This window comes from Fundulus heteroclitus, chromosome 18, assembly GCF_011125445.2.
Source record: "Fundulus heteroclitus isolate FHET01 chromosome 18, MU-UCD_Fhet_4.1, whole genome shotgun sequence".
Lineage (NCBI taxonomy): Eukaryota > Metazoa > Chordata > Actinopteri > Cyprinodontiformes > Fundulidae > Fundulus > Fundulus heteroclitus.
The window spans coordinates 37,508,178-37,530,692 of NC_046378.1; the positions used below are offsets into that span (position 1 = coordinate 37,508,178).

The 22,515-nt window shown below is 40.8% G+C and overlaps 1 protein-coding gene across 2 annotated transcripts in view; it reads right to left on the reverse strand.

The window, feature by feature from the left end:
• Positions 1–8,989: 8,989 nt before the first annotated feature.
• The window catches only part of caln1 (calneuron 1), a 105,932-nt gene continuing 92,406 nt past the window's right edge, over positions 8,990–22,515 (reverse strand). For both annotated transcript variants that reach the window (XM_012872433.3, XM_021321440.2), the window contains exons 5-6: positions 19,384–19,540; positions 8,990–9,881 (exon numbers count right to left, since the gene is read on the reverse strand). In XM_012872433.3, coding sequence (XP_012727887.1) covers positions 9,754–9,881; positions 19,384–19,540 — 285 coding nt within the window. In that variant the 3' untranslated portion in view covers positions 8,990–9,753. The remainder of the gene's footprint in view (positions 9,882–19,383; positions 19,541–22,515) is intronic.

The window sequence follows — 22,515 nt, forward strand, 5'->3', positions numbered from 1 at the left end:
TAAATTCACATAGTTTTTCCAAAAACAAGTCTCTTATCTCAGATAATATGGTAAATGGCCTGTGCTTTTACTAAACCCGAGGACCTCAAAGTGCTTTACTCAACATTTGGTCACTACAATGTCACTACATTGTGGCCCTGTAGCAGACGGTCAGAAGCAGGACTGCCATAAAATCAGTGCCATCGGGCCCTCTGACCACAGACAACAGTCAAAGCGGGTGAAATAACAGAGACAGACAAAGCAGGCGTTCAAACCAGCAACCCAGCAGTTACAGAACAAGCGCCTAGTTTCTGCGCCACTGTCGCCAGGTTTCTATCAAAATAAGCTTCCCTTTGCTGTGGAAACGTTCCTCTTAATTATCTCTAAACATAGAAAACTTCAAAAGTCTCCACATACTTGCTTTCAGCTGCATAAGCGGAGAAAGTTGCACAAACACTGCTCTGACATGCTGTGACTTAAATCTGTGTCATAAAGGCATCAGATCTAAATCTTACACAGCAGCATCTGTAGCGGCCAGGTGGCAGAAGACTGGATAGAAAGGCCTAAAAACGGAAAGTTCCAGACGAAGCTCTGATATGGCCGTGCGTTCTGGAATCAGACACCAAACTCCCGGTGTTCAGTGCTACTAGGCTGCTGGGGATGAAGTCTCAGTTAAATGCTGGAGATGTAAATGAAACAGGGACCGTCTGCAGGGAGCACAAGGCCCTGTTTTAAGCAGAGAACTGCAGAGAGTGGTGTAGCATTCAAGGACAGAGTGTGAATGCTAACACGTCCCTGAATGCTGACCAGACTTTAAACGACTGAACGACCCACGATCCGCATGAATGCTACATAAGCTTGTGTTGGTTGAAAACCTCCTGATATGCCGCTCAAAAACGACTTTAATCGGGACATTCGGATCCACTAAGCATAATGTATTTTAAGATGCTAGGGTGAGATGAATAATATTGTGTAAATTTGCAATGTTATTGATTTTATCAACAAAATATAAGGCCCTTGCATGTACAGCAACTTCCACGCTTACTGGCACCTCAGTTAAAAATCTTAAAAAGCCTTTGAATAATTTCATCTGTTTCTGCAGAAGTATAAGTTCACACAGATTCTTTTTTTTCAATCATCCAGCCTTGGATTTGAAGACATTTATTAAGCTATAAGAAAAAAAAAAACATTATATAATATTGCTTTTAGCAAACTCACTTGTACCAAAATTATTAGCAGGAAACAATATAATTTATTGTACTTTTAATTAGGGATGCACCGATATAAAAATGTTGGCCAATATCGATTTCGGACAATAATATTGCTGTTATGTCTGATAACCGATTTACAGATGTGGTAAATATGTTATCACACACAAATTTGCATTTCTGTGTTAAATTTTGTAAAGGTTTGTACCGACTGAAGCTATTCTGAGTTTTTTAATGTGGGTTGTAGTCTAGCCTCTTGACTAACACACTGCTTTTTTTTATATCTGTTTTATTTAAAAAAAAAAACACAATGCATCACTGTCACTTTGACATGAACAACCCCCTCACCTCCACCTCTTTAAACACAGGTATAAAGGCCAACTAGCTGGAAATAAACATCGGTTTTTAATATCGGCCCAGTTTTACTTATCGGACGGACACGTTAAAAAATTACTAACATTGGCCGATACCGATGCTAAGGCCAATATGTTTTATATTTTAAGCTGTTAATAGTCCAGAGGAGTCTAGAATATTAACATGTTTACTTTTGGTTTCCCTGGAGAATAAGACGGGACACGGAGACCCATTCCTCCACCTGGACACTTGTCTGGAAAAGTTAGATAGAAAGAAGAAGTTGAATATTGGAGAACTGAATCAAAAGCAAAGGGCCATCAGGTCTCCATCACTACCAAGGGACGGTTTCCTCTGACCTTTCGTAACAAACTTAAACATGTGGAGTCTGTTAGCTGCGACTGGGACTTTAACTGGAACTGTCTGCTTTGAGCTTTTTGGCAACAAATCCTCCTGCTGGGTCTTGGTCCAGGAATCTGTGGAGCACCTTGGTGCTCGCTGTGCAGCGCGGTCGAGGATCTGTAATGTTGTGGGCCTGTTTCCAAAGTCCCTGGGAACCTTCCATCTACCAACTGTCCATACCCACATGTCCATGTGGGTTGAGGTGCTGCTGGTGCCTATGTCCAGTGGTCTATGGACGAGAGTCAGGTTCCCCCTGGACAGGCTCCATCACAGGCCGACATTTAACCTTGTAAAGGGAACCTAGAGCCTAATTTATTGCTCCCAGGTCTGTCTTCCGTCTGCTGCATAGTGCAGAGATAACTTTTATCATCAGAGTCCCCGTAGGACCCCACGCAGATGTCCCTGTGTAGCTGAGACGTTTGTGACCTCGTCGACTTTTTGCAGAAACAGCCAAACAGCGGATAACGAAGACATTAAGTGGGTTCTGGAGCAGAAGAAAAACAACCACAATGCTTTCCAGGAAATACTGTCTGGAAAGATTCTCATCAACATAATTTGTCTCCAATATGGTGTGAGGACACAAAACTGCGTAGATTTACTGGAGTGAAACAAATGTACTCATTCTTTTCTCCTTCGTCTCTTTTGAGTAAACGGCGCACAGACCGGATTATCGCCCCCTGTGAGGTTAGAGTGGAAACAGAGCATCTCTGGGTGAAACTACGTGGTTCAGCTGAACCAAAAGGGACTGGCGTGTCCATGTGGGTGCAGTCCAGTCAGCTGAAGGACGTGGAGAAGAACGTTCAAGCCTTTAGATTGCATGGCACCGTGACCTCTGTGAAATACCAGGATGTTTGAGATAAAAAAAAATTATTTACAACGCAGGAAAACCTAACTCTGGGACCTAACACTAAAGCACCAAGCATGATTTTAATGCCACCAGAGTTAGGGGTTGTTTAGTCTGCCAAAAAGATTTAGATCTGATGCTTAGCCTTCTGTAAAGAGCAGATATAGGATGCTCATCCTGCTAAATATACAGCCTGAGATGAAAAACAAAACCACCACCAGTGCAAACAGAAACGGGGGTTTGTGAGCTGACGGCCGACTGTTACGATCGGAGCAAATCTGTATTTACACGATGACAAAAACTGTGAAGCAGAGTTTGTTCAAGTCAGGAAAACAAAGCACACCACCAGCTACGATCCCACTTCATTTTTCTTTAACCGCGTCACATATTTTATTCCACTCTGTGTGTTATATTTTAAAGAAGATACCCCCGCTCAATAACCATAATATTGAATGGACTGATCAAGTTATTATTTAGTGACAAGGTTATATTTTTTGTCAGAAATTATATTTCTACCAAAACACATCTGATTTGGAAATAAGCTGATAAGCTCCTGTGGTTCAGGGTCTAATAGTGCCCTCTTGTGGTTTTATATGATAAACCAAAAGCTTCACATTTAGCAGAACACACTGGTGGATTTCAATAATATTTAGTGTAGAATGAATAATATTTACACATCATTTCTTTAAGAAAAGGCAGAAAAAGGTTCACTTCTGACAGATGAATGTCATAAACATCTGCTTATTTTCTAGATACCTTGCTCCTGAGATGCAAGACTTTTTGAGATGGAGTGAAAGCAATCCTGATCAGTATTTCTAGACTTACAGGGCGCCTTTTATAAGTTTTCTTTGGCTGCTTTTTTTTAATTTACTGTTCCGTGCTGAGCCATGACGACTTGTCATAAAGTCAGTGTTTATAAAGTGGTGGTTTGGTAATAAAGCAATGTTAGGAAATTAGATAGCTTAGGAAATCTCCCTGTTTGTGATAAAATCCTGTTATCTGTCTGTGAACCTGTCTTATTGCTGCTATTTTTTTACCGATTCAACAAAAGACAAGGGAACAAAAGGTGCATTACTGACAGGCTTGTACCAACATACACAAAGATCCAAGGGGAAGCAGGTTGTATAGTTGTCTGTGGTGCTTTGATGCAATGTTGGTTATTGGATATTCAAATCATTTATTTATTCGCATATTACTTTCATTTTGTCTTAAATCAAAAAAGAGGCCAACATTGATCTGAAAATGATACTGCAGTGTAAATGAGGGGGAAATATAGCCAAAGACCTTCATAAAGCCTGGAGAAGTATTGATCAGGTTAAGGTAAGTCAATCTGCTTGAAATAAATACCAAGAAGGAAGGATGAGAAACACTTGTAATTGTAAAACCCTGTAATTGCATTTACATTTAAAAATCTGCAGATAGTGCACAAGAGCATGCACAGAACCCCATAATATGGTAGTTCCTGCAGATTTTTGCTTTTTTACTCTGAATGAGAGTTCAAGTAGCAAAAAGAAACAATTAAATAGTTTAAATCTTCCATTAAGATCACAGACTTATGAGAAAACGTATTTCTGTTATACAGTATTTTACGTGTGGCTTCAACCTTGTCCAATCTTAACAATAACAAGGAAGCTTAGAAATTCAAGGATGGAAAAGTACGGATCTATTAAAATGTAAAGAAACCTTGTTGTTTGTTTGTAACTCACAAAGGAGAAATAACAAACTAGAGTACCAAAATGTTCTTTTTAAAAGTTAGATTTTGACAACTAATTTATTTTGCTAGGTTTACTATTTTAACTTTAATACATTTTTATGTGTTTGCCTTAAGCACTTTGATAATAATCCGTTCTTAACTTGCATCTGGCCTGACCAAGTCTCTCCTGCTCCTCCTTTCATTGTAAAGATCCACCGGCAATTTATTCTTCAATGAATTATAATCATTTCTTTATGTTTTAAATTAACTGAGTCAAAACAATACAGAAAAACATTGAACAGTCATTTCAAATCGAAATACTATTAAACATTACTGGAGTTATTGATTTTTTTGGCTAAATCAAAATATTTTTCAGCTGATTTTTCCAGAAGTTAGCCTTCCAATGGAGCAAAGTGCAAAAAAGTGAATTATGTTTTCATTTCTGTTGTGGTTTTGTAATTAGACGGCTCTGACCTGGATTAGAGGAATCCGTGTCTCAATGTCTTGATACGAACTTGGCGCAAAAATGAAATGGAAAACACACTTAAAAAAAGATTTTATTGCAACAATTATTTGATTAGAGTTTATACAGATTTCCATATTTACAAGCTTATAATTACTACGCCTCTAATGAATAGTACGACTGAAAGTCATTCTATAGCCTCTGTTTAAATATTGCACGTGCAGTAAGTACAGTATGTGCTTGTCTAATAGATATTCTGTCTAGTTAAATATGTACAAAATTAGATAAGAGAATTAAGGAGTGGGAACTATCCATCATGCTACTGAAGAGACTCCAAAAGTAACTCTACATCAGTGATGGAGACATGCAATCACTCCGCAGAGGCAGGTCTGTCTGTCTACAGCAAACTGGAATAAATGTAATTCTTCAAACCAAATCTAATTAAATCAGTCGTTTGTCATAAAGAAACCATTTGTAAAACACATTTGCAGGTTTTTCGAGACAACACCGCTGCTCACTCAGTCCCAAAAGGTAGATAAATTAAACCTTTCACAGGTTCAAAATGATTTTTTTCTGCCATAGGCAAGAAATCCTTTCCAATAAACATTGTGTGTAAATATGTCTCTGCATACAAGAGCTTCTCTACCCGCGCTGTCGGTAGAGACGTGATCAGCCTGTACATTATACGTGACACGTCAACATTTAGCATTAACACTTTCCACACAGCTGTGATGCACGTGTTGAGAAAGTGAAAAATACACAAATTCCTGTGGAGAGACAACAGCGGGTGAAATGTGAGCCTGCTTCGCCTGCAGATGGCACCATCACTCAAACCAACAGCCCCGTTTTATTTCCACTGGAGTCGATAACAGGTACAGTGCAACGACAAGAGCAACAAACTAAATCAAATATACACATTTCTGCCAAAAACAATGAAACAGAACGGCAGACAGAAACAGGGACAGCGACTACATTTTGTTGTGCGGTTCATCTCTGCAGAGTTCTATGGCTTTGGATGGAGGGCTTAGAGAAAGCAGACAGGACCTTTGCCATATCTGAATCCTTCCTGTTTGTGTCGACACAAACACCTTCTGTCTCCTAAATCGTCCTCACAGGCCTCTGACCCCCCCACCAGAGAGCACCGACAGTCATGCACACACACGGGAACACCGAAGCACACACGTGAGACGCTTCTGACGAGGGTTGCAGTATTTACATAAGACTCAGACTCGATCACATGCAGTTAACTGGTCGGGTTTTCTGGCCCCTTGATGTGTTTCTGTTCAAACCGGAGCTCAGGGCCCGCCTCAGTGAACACCGAGGCGCTGAATGCTACGGCCACTGCGTACACCCCGGGAACTGTGTTTGTCATGCTGTGAAGGACAGAATAGTAAAAAAGATCGGACACCCTGATGTGAAGCCTCCGCACGCAGAAAATGGTTTAGAATCAATACAAACAGTCGTGAGAATAATTAAGTGCTCCCCCGTTGCTTCCACTAGATTTTAAAAGCAGAGACTGGATTAACCTGTCATCAATAGTGACTTCCTCTATAAAAGAAGATGTTTTAAAGGTTTGGAGCACATGAAGGAAAGACAACACCAGTCATGTTAGAAGAGCAATTGTGGCTGCCCATCAATGTGAGAAGGGTTCTAAGGCCATGGAGGCTGTGGCTGTGACGTAACGTGGTGGAGGGGTGATAGTTTGGGTTTTGGACAGCTTGTCCTGTGCATCTCGCAGTTACTGAGTCTGCCATGAACTCCTCCGTGGTCTCAAAGTCCAACAGCTGCAGCTTGATCCAAAAGGACGAGGACCCCAAACACAGACAGGACCAAGCAATGGTCCAGTCAAAGTCCAAACCTGAAGCTGATGTGAGAGACTGATGATATCATGCAGAAACTACCAGTTACTGGCTTTAGTTAACTGAGAGATTTTCTCGGTTAAAAGATAAAATATCGCCCCACTTTTTCATCTCTGGTTGTTAGGTTGTGCACAGCTCGCCGGCTACGCCCTGCTTTACACCGTTTAATTTGTTAAAAAAAAAATTTATCGATCTGAATCTCACAGTTGCTTCATTTTTGGGATTAACGTGTCATTTCTGACAAAAACTGCATACAGAATGATGTTTTCTTAAGTTTTCAACACATAAAAATACTGTAATTTAATTGCAGAAAGTGGTTTAAAGGAGCAATAAGTGATAATGACGCCTAATGTTTCAGATCAGAACAACACAAAGTGTCCCCCCCCCCCTCCACCCCTTTGGAGAATGTCCTGCATGTTGCCAAGTCAAGAGAGACGCAGACGCGGCACAGCCAAATTCAAGATGACGAGTGAAGACGATTCAGCCAAAGTAAATTGTTGTTAGACTGCATTGCTTTGTAAATTAGATGAAACTGATTTAAAAAATGGTGTATACCTGTCCAGGGGAAACTTTGCCAACTCTGCATCCGTTCTGAAATTGATTAGGTCTCTCTCTTTCAAACGAGTCACCAATATTAATCGTAGTTTCACTCCGCCTGAGGTCGTTTGCCCTTTTTGAAGGATGCTGAGGCTTCTTAGGTGTTGTTGAGACTATTTCTCCAACTGGCGTAAAATAAAAAAACAAAATGCTGCACTCTGTTTTGGGAACCCTAGGAACTCTCCTCTGATTGGCTCAGGAACCAGGAAGTGAACACGGGCTACACACTGAACTGAACGTAGTTCTGGACCATGCCTCTAGGTTTGAAAGGAGAAACACGTGATTATGGCTCCATCCGAATACGCTTAATTACAGCTCCTAGCTCCTGTTCCCTGACCTTTCATGGGATCAACAGTCAGAACTCTTATCGTGGGGAGGAAAGGAGCTTCGGACTGCTGTGCTGATTTCAGACAGCCTTTATCTCTGACGTCATTACATGACGGAAACATGGATGATTCTAGTCACATCCAGGTCTACAACCTTCCGAAAATGAAATGCAAAGTGCTCGCTTGTTAATTTCTGTGAGGTGGGCTGTGCTGATACGTCATGTCATGCAAAGGATTGTGGGATTCCTTTTAGCTCTTCAGTGCTGGTAAGGTACACCGTGAGGCTCCTAGGCTAAATCATCCACGGGAGGAAGCGTACAGGCTCCTTTTCCTACCTCCTTCCTCACTGACTGCACTATTCGGACAGCACTTATCATGGCGACCGCTGACGCCCTTCTGCTTTGGCTGAAGAGTCCTTACACGCCTAACACGTTGTTTATAGAGAGGACCGATTGTTTATACGAATGTTACTTCCATGGCAGGCGGCAAATAAGAATGATTTTGGTTAATTTCTTACTTATTGCTCCTTTAAATCAACAGATTGTGTGTTGAGAGAATTTCAGCTGGTTGCTATCAGGAATTCTTGACAATTCAGAAAAAAAACCCTTCAATCCATTAGTTGTAACTAGAGGGAAACACAAACGGAAGAACATTGAGCTTTTAATTATTCATAACTCCCATTCTGCTGATTTGCTACTTATTCTGAAGTACAGCTGAGTCTAGGAGTAGAAACACGTTGAAACAAGTGTGATATGATAGGACATTGTTTATAGAGAGGACCAATTGTTTATACGAATGTCACTTCCATCGCAGGCATCAAATAAGAATGATTTTGGTTAATTTCTTACTTATTGCTCCTTTAAATCAACAGATGTAGGATGTTGAGAGAATTTCAGCTGGTTGCTATCAGGAATTCTTGAGAATTAAGAAAAAAAAACCTTCAATCCATTAGTTGTAATTAGAAGGAAACACAAACGGAAGAACATTGAGCTTTTAATTATTTATATGTCCCATTCTGCTGATTTGCTACTTATTCTGAAGTACAGCTGAGTCTAGGAGTAGAAACAAGTGTGATATGATAGGATTCCTCTTGATTAAATATAACAGAATGTAAGTTTGGCAACCTAACGGAGAAACTCTGTTCCTTGTCGCCACAATGCAATACAACTTCAAAACCGTACACAATTAGATCAGGTGAGAACTGATGGCTTCATATCAGCTCTCTGGAGGTTGATGAACTCAGGTAGCTGAAGAAAAGTTCATAATATAGACCAGAAAACAGCATTTAACAACATTCCCTGGGGTGTACTGCTCACCACAAACAGATGGCTTATGTAAGCACAGAAAGCATTAGAGGATGGCCTTTTCTCCATGAAGAGGGAATGATCCGTTCTCATTCAGCAATATCACACAAACCGAGAGTTCTTGGCTGTATAATTTCCGAACGTCAGCCCACAGAGTCAGCGGTTAATCAGAGAGCTGAAGTGTCACAGCCCAGTGGGAGCTCCAGGAGCCGTATTCATGCTCTTCACTGGTGTCCAGCTCCGCCGTCGTCTCTCAAGAGCCTGCAATAAGAGCCCAGTTGTTTCCTTCGTTTTGTTGACTCCTGCAGCCTTTATAGTTCATCAGCCTCCTGGTGGGTGCCAGACTCACGTCACATCTCTCTTGTTGAATAAGCAAGCAGCTCTCAACTCCTGCACTTATTTTTTTTTAAATATATTTCGTTTGAATTATTGCATCAGGGAAACTGAGACAACAGTGTTTGATGTAATGTCAGCCCTTGAAAGTCCCTGTAGGAATGAAGGAAAAGGAGTCCTGCGTGACCTATGGTGCTGGCTTCATGTTTTTTTTTTTTCACAGGAAGTCAGGTGGAGACGTTCCCCTCGTTAGAATGAAAAAAGAATGTAATATTAAAAAGGGAGCTGTTTGGATTGTTGTGCCTCATAGTTCTGTTTCTATCTACAGGGATTCAGCTTCACCCACCGGCATGCACATGCAGGCTGGTGTGTCGCCAGCTCACAGTGGCCAGAACTACTCCATGCCGTTTCTCAGCATCTGATTGGCCGCGATGAGCATGACGCTGATGATGAAGGCCATGGCGAAAGCACAGATGAGGCTCTTCCTGACGCACGTCTGGCGGTTCTTCTTTGCGGGGTGGACTGAAACGAGAAGCAGAAAAAAGAGAAAGACGATAAGTAAGAATCCAGTCATCAGACGGAAACCCATGATTGTCCGTAAAGAGATCAAACAATCAATCAATGAATCACTCAGTCACCCAATCAATCAATCAATTTCAATTTCAATTAAATTTTATTTATATAGCGCTTAATCATGAAACATGTCATCTCAAGGCACTTTACAAAGTCAAGTTCAATCATATTATACAGATTGGGTCAGATTATACAGATTGGTCAAAATTTCTTATATAAGGAAACTAGTTGATTGCATCAAAGTCCCGAGAAGCAGCATTCACTCCTGGGGAAGCGTAGAGCCACAGGGAGAGTCGTCTGCATTGTACATGGCTTTGCAGCCATGTACAATGCAGACGACAGCAATCCCTCATACAGCAATCCCTCATACTGAGGGATTGCTGTATGAGGGATTGCCCTTCATTACATAATGCATAATTGAAGAACAGTAGAACTCTATAGAGTGAGAAAATTAGATCCTGATGTCCTCCAGTAGCCTAAGCCTATAGCAGTAAAACTATAAAGGTAGCTCAATCAATGAATCAATTGATCGATCGATCGATCAATCAATCAATCAATCAATCAGCAAATCAATCAGCAAATCAATCAGTCAATATATCACTCAATCAATTAAACATCCAATCAATCAATCAATCAATCAGTCAGCCAATCAATTAATCAATCAATCAATCAATCAATCAATCAGCAAATCAATCAGTCAATCAATCAGCCAATCACTCAATCAATTAAACATCCAATCAATCAATCAATCAATCAATCAATCAATCAATCAATCAATCAGTGAGCCAATCAATCAATCAGCCACTCAATTAAACAATAAATCAATCAATCAGTCAATCAGCCAATCAATTAAATAATCAATCAGCCAATCAATCAATCAATCAATCAATCCGTATGAAGGAGATCACAGGCCCTCTGCTGGACCCCTGCAGTTTGCTTATTGGGTAAACAGGTTGGCAGATGATGCTGTCAGCCGGGGACTTCATGCTGCATCACCTCAGGGACACACGCCAGGAACCCCATCACCTCAGATCACCAGAGGCTCACCCTGCTTACAGTGCCAGGGTCCATCACCAGCCACTCTAACTAGAAGCTGCTTATAGTTAGCTAACTATATATCTGCTAAAATCTCTCCCAGGATGTCTCTCTGACGAACACAATGAACACCTCACAGCCTGAGTAGGTAGCTTCACGGTCATGAAACAAGGTAAGCATGTTTGCTCTATCAAACTCCTTTCTTTCTCTTTAAGTTAATTACTAAAAGTCTTAAATTTGCTTCTAAAATCAATCATTTCTAGACGTAAAAAAAAAAAAAATGCACCCAATTCTATTCAATTTGTGAAACTTTACTCTAAAATTCTTTAACTTGGGCCATGGTTACTTTCTTGTCAAAAGTTTTGCTGCAGTTGGATGAAACGGTGTGATCTCGCTTTTATGTTGCCGGGCAGATTTAACATTTCAGCTCTGGGTCTCATCTGAATGAACAGCAGGACGCCGGATGGTGGCCAGCAGAGAGGGACGGTGAGGTAAGTGTCACGATTAACAGAAGTTAAATGACTTCTTTCTGTTCAGATGTCAAATATAAGCATATAGATGTTAAAATGTCTATAAATCCCAAAGAGTCTGGAGGCTGCACAGCAGAAAGGGAATTTTGAAGCTGCAAAAACAATTTAAGAATAGACATTTTTTTTTTTGCATGTCAGGTCCTGTCCAGCTTTATTACGCTGTTCAGAAACAGATGTTTATTTTGGTTTTTTTTATGAAGATAAAAGGAAATATCTGTCCTATAAAAGCATTCTTAGGTACCAATCTTTGTGACAACACTGGGATGGATGGATGGATGGATGGATGGATGGATGGATGGATGGAGCTATTACCTCCACTAATAATAATGCACAATATTAAAAAATGCATAATACAACCAATAATACAGCTACTAATAATTATAATGGATTTAAATTTTAAATTATTGTAATATAGCAATAATAATAACAATTATTATTATTTTTAAATGGGACTACATTTATTGTGAGTGCATTGAGCTGCTCCCTTATTCAGGGGTCACCACAGCTAGTCATTACAACTTGCTCACAGACTTGGCAGAGTTGTTTTTTCTTTGTACGCTGGACGGCCTTCCTGACACAAGCGGTATTTAAACCCGGGTCCCCTGTTTCAAAGACACGACCTTAACCCGCTTCATCACCACAGAGGGACTTTAAATTGAATACATTTAGAAAGCACATTGATTCAGTAAGGAAAAATATCTCCCGAATCATATCGCCTTGTAAAGTTACTGGATTCCACACTTGTTGTCGGTCGAAATATTTCAGAAAAAGTAACTAAAAGTAGTTTGTCTTAGGATCTAAATTAGCAATCTATTCCTTGTTGATTGATTGGGATAAAAATATTAAAAGACACGCATGCCCTTTTCTCTCCGTTGCAACCCAAACTAAGTTCTGTTCTTGATAATAATGTCCTGGGTAAATCAGAGGGTAAGCAAACATACATGGAATTTTAAACTTAAAGTAGAAGATGCTTCATTATTGTAGAAATTCAACTCTCCAGATCAATAATCAAAGTGGAAATAAAATCCCCTTCGGTTCATCAAAGTGCCTTGTTGTAAACTTCAAAAATAAAATAAAAGCTTGTTGAAATGAATCTCCAAATAGGTCTGTTTTTTTTTCTCTATATTTTCTGGTTTTATTGACATCTGGCGCTGACATGTCTTGCAGTAGCTCTCGTTCTGGATGGCCAGACGACTAAAGGCCAGAAGCAGCGATGATTCCACCAGCGGACGGCCATCAGGAGAGCGGGGCCCGTGACTCACGGTCACTCAGCTCTCACTCAGCCTATTTTTACATCTCAATCCAGGAACTGCTGAAGTAATCAAAATGCTTCCTAGCTGCTGTTCTAAAGATAATGCAGGAAGTATGACAGACAGAAAAAAACTTTTTTATACGTAGACGCCACTTCATTTGGACTGACTGGCATCACTCAACACATTCACACCACATGAAAAATATTGTGACAGGTTTTTATGGTCGACTGCACAATTTTTCTTTTCTTTCTTTAGGCTGTTTCACCAAAGGAGAATTTAGAAATACAGGATAAGAGATAAAGCTAGTGTGATCAGAGCATCCTGGCTCAGGAGGTGCTACTATGTCAGGCCAGGTGTAATTCAATAAATGCACATCTGCAGCTTTCTTGAAGAGACCATGAGGTCACTCACAGATTCACTGATGCTACGATGGATAAATTGTGGACGTGCCAAACTTCATAAACAAAAGAGCAACATCTTTTAATGGAGGCTTTTTCAAAACATGTCCTGTCTTGCAGTGTAGCGTTAAAAATTGTTGTCTCAATGCCTAAAAGAGACCAACAGATTTTACTTTCACATATGGAGCCTTGCTGCTTTCGCTATAGTGCTCCGCTTAATTTATATTTGCAAAAAGCTTTATCAGATTTTATTCTGGGACTATTTAACGTTCAATGGACACAAAAAACAAGAAGGTAACAGAGAAAAAGAGACGAGAAAAAGACAAAATGCTAAAAGGGAGAAAAGATGAAAGAGGAGAGAAGAGGAGAAGGAGAGAGCAATATAACATCCTCAGAGTCTGCTTCTACACCTGCAAAGAGAGATATAAAAAGAACAGCAGAACCAGCTGATAAAGTATTAGAGGTAGAAACAATCAACGCCTTGATATCATCACTGAAGAATATACAGGATTATTTCATACGACATGTATGAAATGACAGCTGAAGAAGATAATAGGAGTTTTCAGTATAGAAGTGACTCTGTAAGCACCTGTAGGTTTTTGTGAGGGTGCGCTTGTGTATGTTAGGTTTATCCATGAGAAAAATGCTCATTAGTGGATGTGAGGAGCCGAAGACTCCCAGGTCCAGGTACCGGCACCCCAGGCACCCCAGAGGGGTATCCAGCCCCCAGACCTGGGAGGTGAACATCAGTGGAGACAAAGCTTTTTCGATAAGTAAGGGATGCTCTTTAGAGGTTTGTGGGAGGCTTTGAAAAAAGGTGTTTTGATTATCATTCGTCCTCCTCTTGTAGCTCCGGAGCTTGTCCTGGCCAGCCACCTGTGACGCTCTCTGTCCGGCCTCTTGCTCTGATCTGGGAGCATCTCTGGAGGATCTGGCAGACCCAGGAACACCGGCGCCACTGTTCCTGGGTCTTTCCACATTAAATAAAGCACTGTGGCTCGCTCGGTAAAATCCAGGTCCGCCATGTTAAGTTGTCAGCAGATAGAAACTCCTCCTATTTGTTGATGCGGTGAAATGCGGTCCGTTGTGTGTCCCGTTGCCTGCAGGCTGCAAATAAAATACCAAACACTGCGCCCTGTTTGGGGAACCATGGTAACTCTCACATGATTGGCTGAGGAACCAGGGAGTAAACACGGGCTGCACTCTGAACCGAAGTAGTTGCGGACCGTACCTCTAGGTTTGAAAGGAGGAAAATGTGACTAAGACATTGTGATGGCCGCATGTGCAACCACACAACAAATGATTTGGTAATGATTTCATTTAAATAAATGTCATATTTTACTTTAACACATGTCACTTTTTTCACTTTGATTTGACATTGGTTAACTATTTGGGTGCACACATTTAGTTGACTCATTTTGTCATTTCTTGTGTTTTTGGTTTACTTTAAACTAATATACTTTTCATCTGAGTTGCCAGTCCCTGGGAGGCTGTCATGTGGGTGTGGCCAGTAGAGGAAAGGAGTCCCCAGCTGCAAAAGATCCCCATGACAAGGAGGCTTAGTTGGACTCTTCCACTTAGTTTTAGAAGGGGTGTTGGAAATGTTTAGGTTTTTCTATGTGGTTTTGTCTTTTGTAATTAAATTTGGCAAGTTTAATTATTTAAGTCCTCTTCCTCATAGGTTGCTGATTTTAGTACTGTACTGATTAGTTTGGTCTTTTGTTGTAGTTTTGTTTAGGTAAATGTATTTTATGTTCCCCTCTTGTGTCAAAATGGTCTGATCAACCAGTGTATATGTTTCCCTTGTGTGTCAGTTTAAGAGGAGGAAGGAGAAAAAGTATGTTCGTGTGGTAAATAAATTTTGTTACTATTTTTCTCAAAGATTTCCCTGTGCTTCTCTGCTTTTTCGGCTCGGTCCCTTACAGACATTATAGGGAATGTTACTAACATCCTGGGTGACAAATTAGACAAATTATCTGTAAACGTGGTATAAATACTTTGTCAAGACACTGTAAAACACGAGGAGTTACCTACTAAAAATGATGTGTAGAGTTGTGTGTGCAGCTCTGTCTGTGTCTTTGCCCACTGCGGGACAATAAAGGGATTTCTTATCTTGTCTCATCTCACTTTGACCATTTCTGATGTGTCTTATTTCAGTGTTTTTACCTCCGTCCTCCTCTTCTTAACCATTTTAATTGATCGCTAAAAAAAACTGAAGTAAAGAGACAAAAACGACCCTTCAGAGAACAGGTGAACATAATATTGCTCAGTGTTACCCCCATCTTCATTTAGCTGTGAGTGAGCTTTGGGCTAAATGTGTTGCCACTGGAATAAACAGATGTTCAGCTCCTGGACATAAAGGGGGGGGGGGGGGGGGGGGGTTGTGTACTGGACATTAGCTCTCAGTCAGATTACCTGAGCCTTCTGTCGGCTGCCAAACATCCCAGAAGTAGCCGATATTAATGACGTGGTTTCAAAAAACTCGACCATTGTGTTCTTGACGGTGTAATATCTGCTTCTGGCTGATGAATTACGACTGTTAACATTAGAGCGTCCTTCAATGTAAAACCAAAATGAAATCCATATGCCTTTTAATATATACACCTGCATGGCGGCAATGGGATTGATTGGAGGTGCCGGGCATTAACCGGACATCTGCTGCCCCGCCACGGTCCCTGCGCTGTTTGCATCGGCACAACGTGTTCAGCCATACATCATCGGCTGATGGCTTTCTGTGGATCAGTGCTTAGATTCTTTATGCTGGTGTTTTCCAGCGCCACAGCATATTGATCGTTGAACAAAGCGAAGCCACGGGGAAATCAAAAATCCATTTATGCCTCTTCATATATCAGCCCGCTGATGTAATAAGTGCTGGAGGAGCATGATGAATTGGACTGAGCATGAACCGCAGCGTGACAAAATGTATCGATTTCCCCGTGACCGAGCACATTTTGGTGCCCGCTGCGTGGCAGGTGGTACTCCAGGACGTTAGCGCCTCCGGATAGCTCTTCGCTACGTCTGCGGTGGTCATCCATCATCGTAAACGCAGATGAGACTTCGTGTTGTCATCATTCTGTGGTAGTTTTAAGGAGTGGGGGAAATCTGTGACCACCCTCAATGTGTTGGTCTGGTGAACCCAGTCAAGGACAAATTCTTTTGCAGGTGGAGTTTAAAAACAGACATTATGGTCGGTTCTTCTGAAAATCAAATGCAGGTGGTCGTGAAAAAGAAAAACGGCACATTTGGAGTTTCATTCGCATGAGGCTGACACCTTGATTTACGGCGGTCCCACTGCACAATAAAGCTTGTTGGGATCTTGATCTTCTAAGTTGCCCGTTAAAGATAAGATAAGATAAGATAGTCTTTATTGATCTCACAATGGAGAAATTCACTCGTCAAGATGTGTAGATCCCCGGTGTTATGACTCAGCACTTTCACATATCCAACTTTCATGTTGTTGATGTAGAGATTATGGGCCACAGAGAAAGTTGTATTTTAATAATTTGCTTTCAGGGTATAAAAGCCATCAATCACCGTGTATAGGCACTGAATATGTTAAATGCCATGAAAAAAAACAAAAAAAAAAAAAAACTGGTGGTGGACTTTCGCAGATGCAGACCTCTCTGACACAGGTGAACATCCAGGGAACTGATGTTACCTGGATGTTCACCTGAACCATAAAGGGGTCAGAGCAGACTACCTGCTGAGGAGGCTGAGGTATTTGGACTGCAGGGGGCGCTCCTGAAGACCTTCTTTGACTCTGTGGTGGCATCAGCCATCTTCTATGGATTGTTGCAGCAGCAGCTTGTCTGTAGCTGAGAGGAAGCAGCTGGATAAACTCATTAGGAGGACCAGCTCTGTCCTGGGATGCCCCGTGGACCCAGTGCAGGTGGTGGGAGACAGAAGGACTGGAAGGAAATGGATAATGTCTCCCACTCCATGTATGGAGCTGCTGCAATTCAGTTCAATTGAATTTTATTTATATTGCGCCAATTCATGAAACATGTCATTTTAAGGCACTTTACAAAGTCAAAATCAATCATATTATACAGATTGGTCACAAAATTTCCTATATAAGGGAACCAGTTGATTGCATCAAAGTCCCGACAAGCAGCATTCACTCCTGGAGAAGCGTAGAGCTACAGGGAGAGTCGTCTGCATTGTCCATGGCTCTGCAGAGCCATGGACAATAATCTCTGCTGCTCCCAACAGACATAATAACTGTTTACATCATATTAATCGTTGCACAGGTTCTAATCCGACCATTAATTGTTTACACTGTTAGCTAGGGAGGCTGCTGCACTATTGTGCATATTCTATTATAATGTGTTATGTAAATAGGCTGGAGCTTTTTTTTTTGTTCCACTGTGAAATATTTACTCTGGTATTTACTTTTATCTTCTACGTTTTGGTGTTTCTTTAGAGCTAATTTTAGATTAGACCGGTTTGTTCTTTTTTCAATGCTAATAATAATGTTTGTTGCCACTGTCACACCCGATTTTCCCCATGGCCGGACAATAAAGGAATTCTTATCTTATCTTATCTTTTCTTATCTTATCCTATCTTATCCTATCTTATCTAATAATAACAATATATTCTTCATTAAAGCATGACACAGCATCTCACAGCCATAAAACCATTTCGAAATATGCTTTAAATCAGTAATTTTCCATTTACAATGCAAAAATACTTTTGTTTAAGTTCATTGACTAATAGATATAGAATAATTGAACAATAAAGACGCAGGTATTAAAAGAAACAGTAGGCTACTTTAATTAAGGCAGGAAGACTAAAAAAGATTCTGTAATATTCTGAGTTCTGTTATGGTTTGTTAGTGTTAGTTTTCCTTCTCTTTCATGTCTTTTGTTATCTGGCTGTTTTGAGTTCTGTCTGGTTTGGATTCTTGTTTAGGTTTGTGCTTACTGTTTTAGTTATGTCTTCAGATGCTTCTTAGTTTAGGTTTTGTATTTGTGATCTGTTCCTGTGTTGAGCCTCGGCACTGATGTCTGGTCTAATTACTTACTCTGCACACCTGCCTAACTCCACCCCTGCTGCAATCACCTGTCACCGGTTTCACCTGATTCCACCTTCATATAAACTGCTGAGACCAGACATCAGTGCCAGGTTGTCCTGTTGAGTATGGGTGAGTCTCCTCCTGCAAATTCTGTGTTAGGTTTGCTTTTTGGATTTTTTGACCCCTTTCCCTCCAGAAACCTGAGCCAGTCTGTCCGGTCTGTTCCAGCCTTGTCTGCCCTGCTCGTTTGTTTATTTTTTGTGTCATCTTTTTGTTCAACAGTCTGTTTGGATTTTTTCCCCTGTTTTTTGAGTTGGTTATTAAAGAGCTTTTTTTAAGAAACCTCTGCTGGTCTGGTTGAATTCTGGGTCCTTTCCCTCTGATCATTACAGATTCATTGCCTTTTGGTTTAATACCATAGCTGGTAAAGCTGCAGCAAAAGGATGTTTAAAACCCAAAACAAAATGTAAAATATGCAAATAATTAGAGATACACTGATCTGTATCTCTTATAATGCACCTAGGAGGACGGGCCTCCATGTCCTTAAAAACAGCAGCGCTCCAGCTGCAGGTTGCTCAGAGCGAGCCTCCAGAATTAACAAAGACTCCTGGAAAGGTGTGCAAACGTTTTCAGAAAGAACTGAAGGGAAGTCCGGTTGCCTCCCATTTGAGCCTGTTTGCCGTTGCAACGATCAATGACAACTTCCACATGCATCTTGTAAATTATATATTTGGGCTTTGTCGTTTTCCTCTAAAAGTTTATCAAGACCCGGAGCCGAAATGACTCAAGAGGCTGAGTCATTAAGTTTGACTGAAAAGCTGGCATTTCGGAAAGCTGAATCACAATTAGCTCAGGAGAAACAATGACACTCGCCGTTTTTAATGGAGAGAGGGAGAAAGTCCTAGAATACCCTCTGCCGCTCTCATATCCATAAATCTTGGATGGCCGTTGGTGCAGAGAGGAGTCATGCATATTTCATGCGTGCCACGGCTGAACAGCTGACCAGCTGACACTCGTCCCCACCAACGGCCCGAATCAATAAATCAGCAGGTGTGCTGGGACTCTGCTGGCCGTGGATGTTGATGAGAGAGCTTAAATTCTTCCTGACAGCACGGCTTACTTTTTCCCTCTCTCTACCCACACAGCACCGGGCGCCTGTCGGTGACACATTCATGTGCCTAAGTGCTTGCGTGTGAAATTAGCCCAGGGACTTTTGCTCACCTCCCTCAAACTCCGTCTGACAGTTCCCAGAGTTCTCCTTCAGGCTTTCTTCCTCGTTGATGATGATGTTCTCGATGTCCTTCATGGTCAGGTGGTCGCGGAAAGCGTAGAAGAGGATGTGCTTCAGCTCCTCCAGGGTGATCCTCTGCATGTCGAACTGCGGGGAGGAGAGAGAGAGAGACGAGAGGAGAAGTTAAAAATAAGAGGCGAGGCTTCTTACATGCTTAAAAAATAATGTGCGTGTTTCTGCTGGCTGGCTGGGTGATAAACTGAACAACTCGCGCTCAGGCAGCGACATTCTTCCACCAGTAATTCAACCAGAAGCCTACTTTCATTTGTCACACTGTCAGCCTAACGCGCTGAGAACAAACCATCCGCTCTTTTGTCCACAACTTGTGACAAAAGACGAGCGGCAGAAGCAAAGAAAACGTATCCGATGCATTATTCATCCCACGTGTTCTGCTCAATCTTCAGGCACATCTAGAAAACGCTAAAAAGCGGACAGTCTGACACTTTTTTATTTTCGATCAGAGCAATGCACAAAGTGAATGCGACTGTTGAAGCGAGTGCAGAAGACTCGGTAGCCTGAAAGCGCGGCCACTGGGCAGAACCAGAGATCAGGTGGTGTCTCCATGCAAAGATTAACAGGTAATCAGTGGAATTTATGATGAGAAGGCATAAAGCACTGAGCCAAAGAAGCTCAGCAGATGAATTTATGTGAGCAAACCAATCGTGTTTTAATTGTCTGTTCAGATCTCAATCTGTCATATTCACTGTGACTATTTCTGCTCCTCAGATTTTAGAACAGACACTTCTCCTCTGCTTTAATCTGTGGGGATCATGGAAACCTTTTTATCGAGACGAAAACGTTTTGGTGAACAAGATCCTACTTAGCAGCAACAAATGGAAAAAGGAGGTCACTGACTCGTTGACTGGCTGGACCAGAGTCAAAGAGGGAGTTCATGATGACAGGGCGGGACATTCACAATGAAAATAAACCTGGTGGCCTGGGCCAGAACCCTGGAAATGGATCATCGTTAGGGCTTATCAGCCCGATAATGGTCAATGCAATTTAATATACTGACACTTTTAGAACATTTTCAGTATTAAATTGCTGCAAATAAAAAAACAACAACAATCTAATGGTAGGGCTTTAACTGTCTTTACAAGAGGCGTCAATAAGTACGGAGGGTACTATATGAAGTTATATGGATTCTTTCACATCACCTGGCGGAGACAGATGATGCATAGAGGATAATCATAGGGAAAATATCGATGAGGGTCTATATTATAACTTTAAGATGGAAAAGGACGTGCTTAGAATGGAATTAGAGTGATTATACAGAGCATTATAGCTGCTTTCAGCCTGTTCAATACAATCTAGGTGCTTATAATGTTGGGGCTAATTCTAAAATAATGCTCTACAAACAGAAGTATGACAGATGTGCCATCGAACCAAAGTTAATCAAACACTGTAATTACATTTTTCACTGTGCAGAAATCCAAAGTTAAAGGCTTTTTGTTACACTCAGCAGTTTTACAATAAATAACGCTTTTCCAGAAGGTGAAGGATAACATTCAGAGGACTTGCTGACAGCCCTACTGTGTAGATAGACCTAGAAATGACCGAATAAATCACGCCTGGGTAAGAGAGGTAATGACCTTAATCTCAGATGTTTACCAGACTCTGACTAAATTCATTCTGCTGGTTAAATAAAGGCTTCTTTCCGCAGTTTTTCCTCTGAGATCAGAGAAAAGGAAACTGTGGGGGGACAGTTAAATAAAAACCACAGCATGACAGAACTCTAAATTATTTCTGTAAAGTAAAAAGTAAAAAAAAAAACAGAAGTATTTGTTTCTTTAATAGGCAGCAAAGCTCTGAATAATATAATTAAATAGTTGCCATGTTCAAATAATATTACCAAACTTAAAGCAATAACCACAGCTGGTACTGCAAATGCTGTCAGATGAAAGAAAGTTTTCACGATTTTCAGAAAGGAAAAACCCAAATCGACTCTCACTTCTTCCAGAGGATTTGAGAAGTGAAGCAAGCAGCCAGGAGCTGATTGTTTAATGAACTCTATAAACTGATCATCAGCCTGTGTAACCAGCAGCTGTTTGGCAGACTGGTAGGTTGGAGCTTAGAGGTGTGCGTTAACACAAAGCCAAGGTGGAAACGCCTCGGAGGAGCCAAATGTTGCTTCAAACGCATTTTGAAACCATAATTTTGCAAAGCGAACCTTCATCCATCTAGGACGACCGCCAGTCTCCCTGGGAGTGGATGTCCCAGCAAACGCATCCCGAGGTTCAGAGAAACTAAGCCTGTGTTAAACTTTTTTACAATATAATCAGAATTACTATTTTTTTTCTTTTTTGCAACGGTAGCACAACATAGGTTTGCAAAGTTGCATCTGAATGAACTTCAGGATTTCTGGGACAATGAGCTTTGGACAGATCAGATCTTTCCCAAACTGACTCTTTAGAATCTGAAACAATAAGCAATGTTCTTGATTTTATATCCAATTTAAAGAATGGTTTATCCATGTTCCTCATATTGATATAACAGCACTCAAAATTTCAGTTTGTGCTTTATTTCTTTAAGTGGGTCAACTACTTTTCTATAGTTATATGTAAGGGAGATACTCAGCAGGCCTTTTTATCAGAGAGACCTTGTACTTTTTTTCTTTATTCTTAATAAACATAATATTTTGGTTTCACAACCAAACCCAGTTTTACATGGAGTATATTTCCTAAACTAAATCCTTTTTTTCGAGGGTCAGGAAATGTTTTGTGACTCCAGACATTTAATTGTGTTGTAAGAGGACAAAAAAATGGTTCATTGAACTGAAAAAGGCTGCTGACCCCTGGGTTAGACCAAAGCCATAACAGACAGCAGCATGTCTTCTTGTTTATTTGGAGTTTCAAGATGAAACTAAGTCTAAAAAAGTATTTATCGTACGCACTGCGGGGTCATAGAAAAGCCATTGTTGATCTTAGGTTATAAAACTGTAGAATCCCCCCCCCCATAGAAATTAGGAATATATATAAATATTGAATTAATCTGTTCTTAATTCTTAATTTATATTTGTATAGTTTTACTGTCTCTTGCCCATGTTGTCATTGTAAATGAGA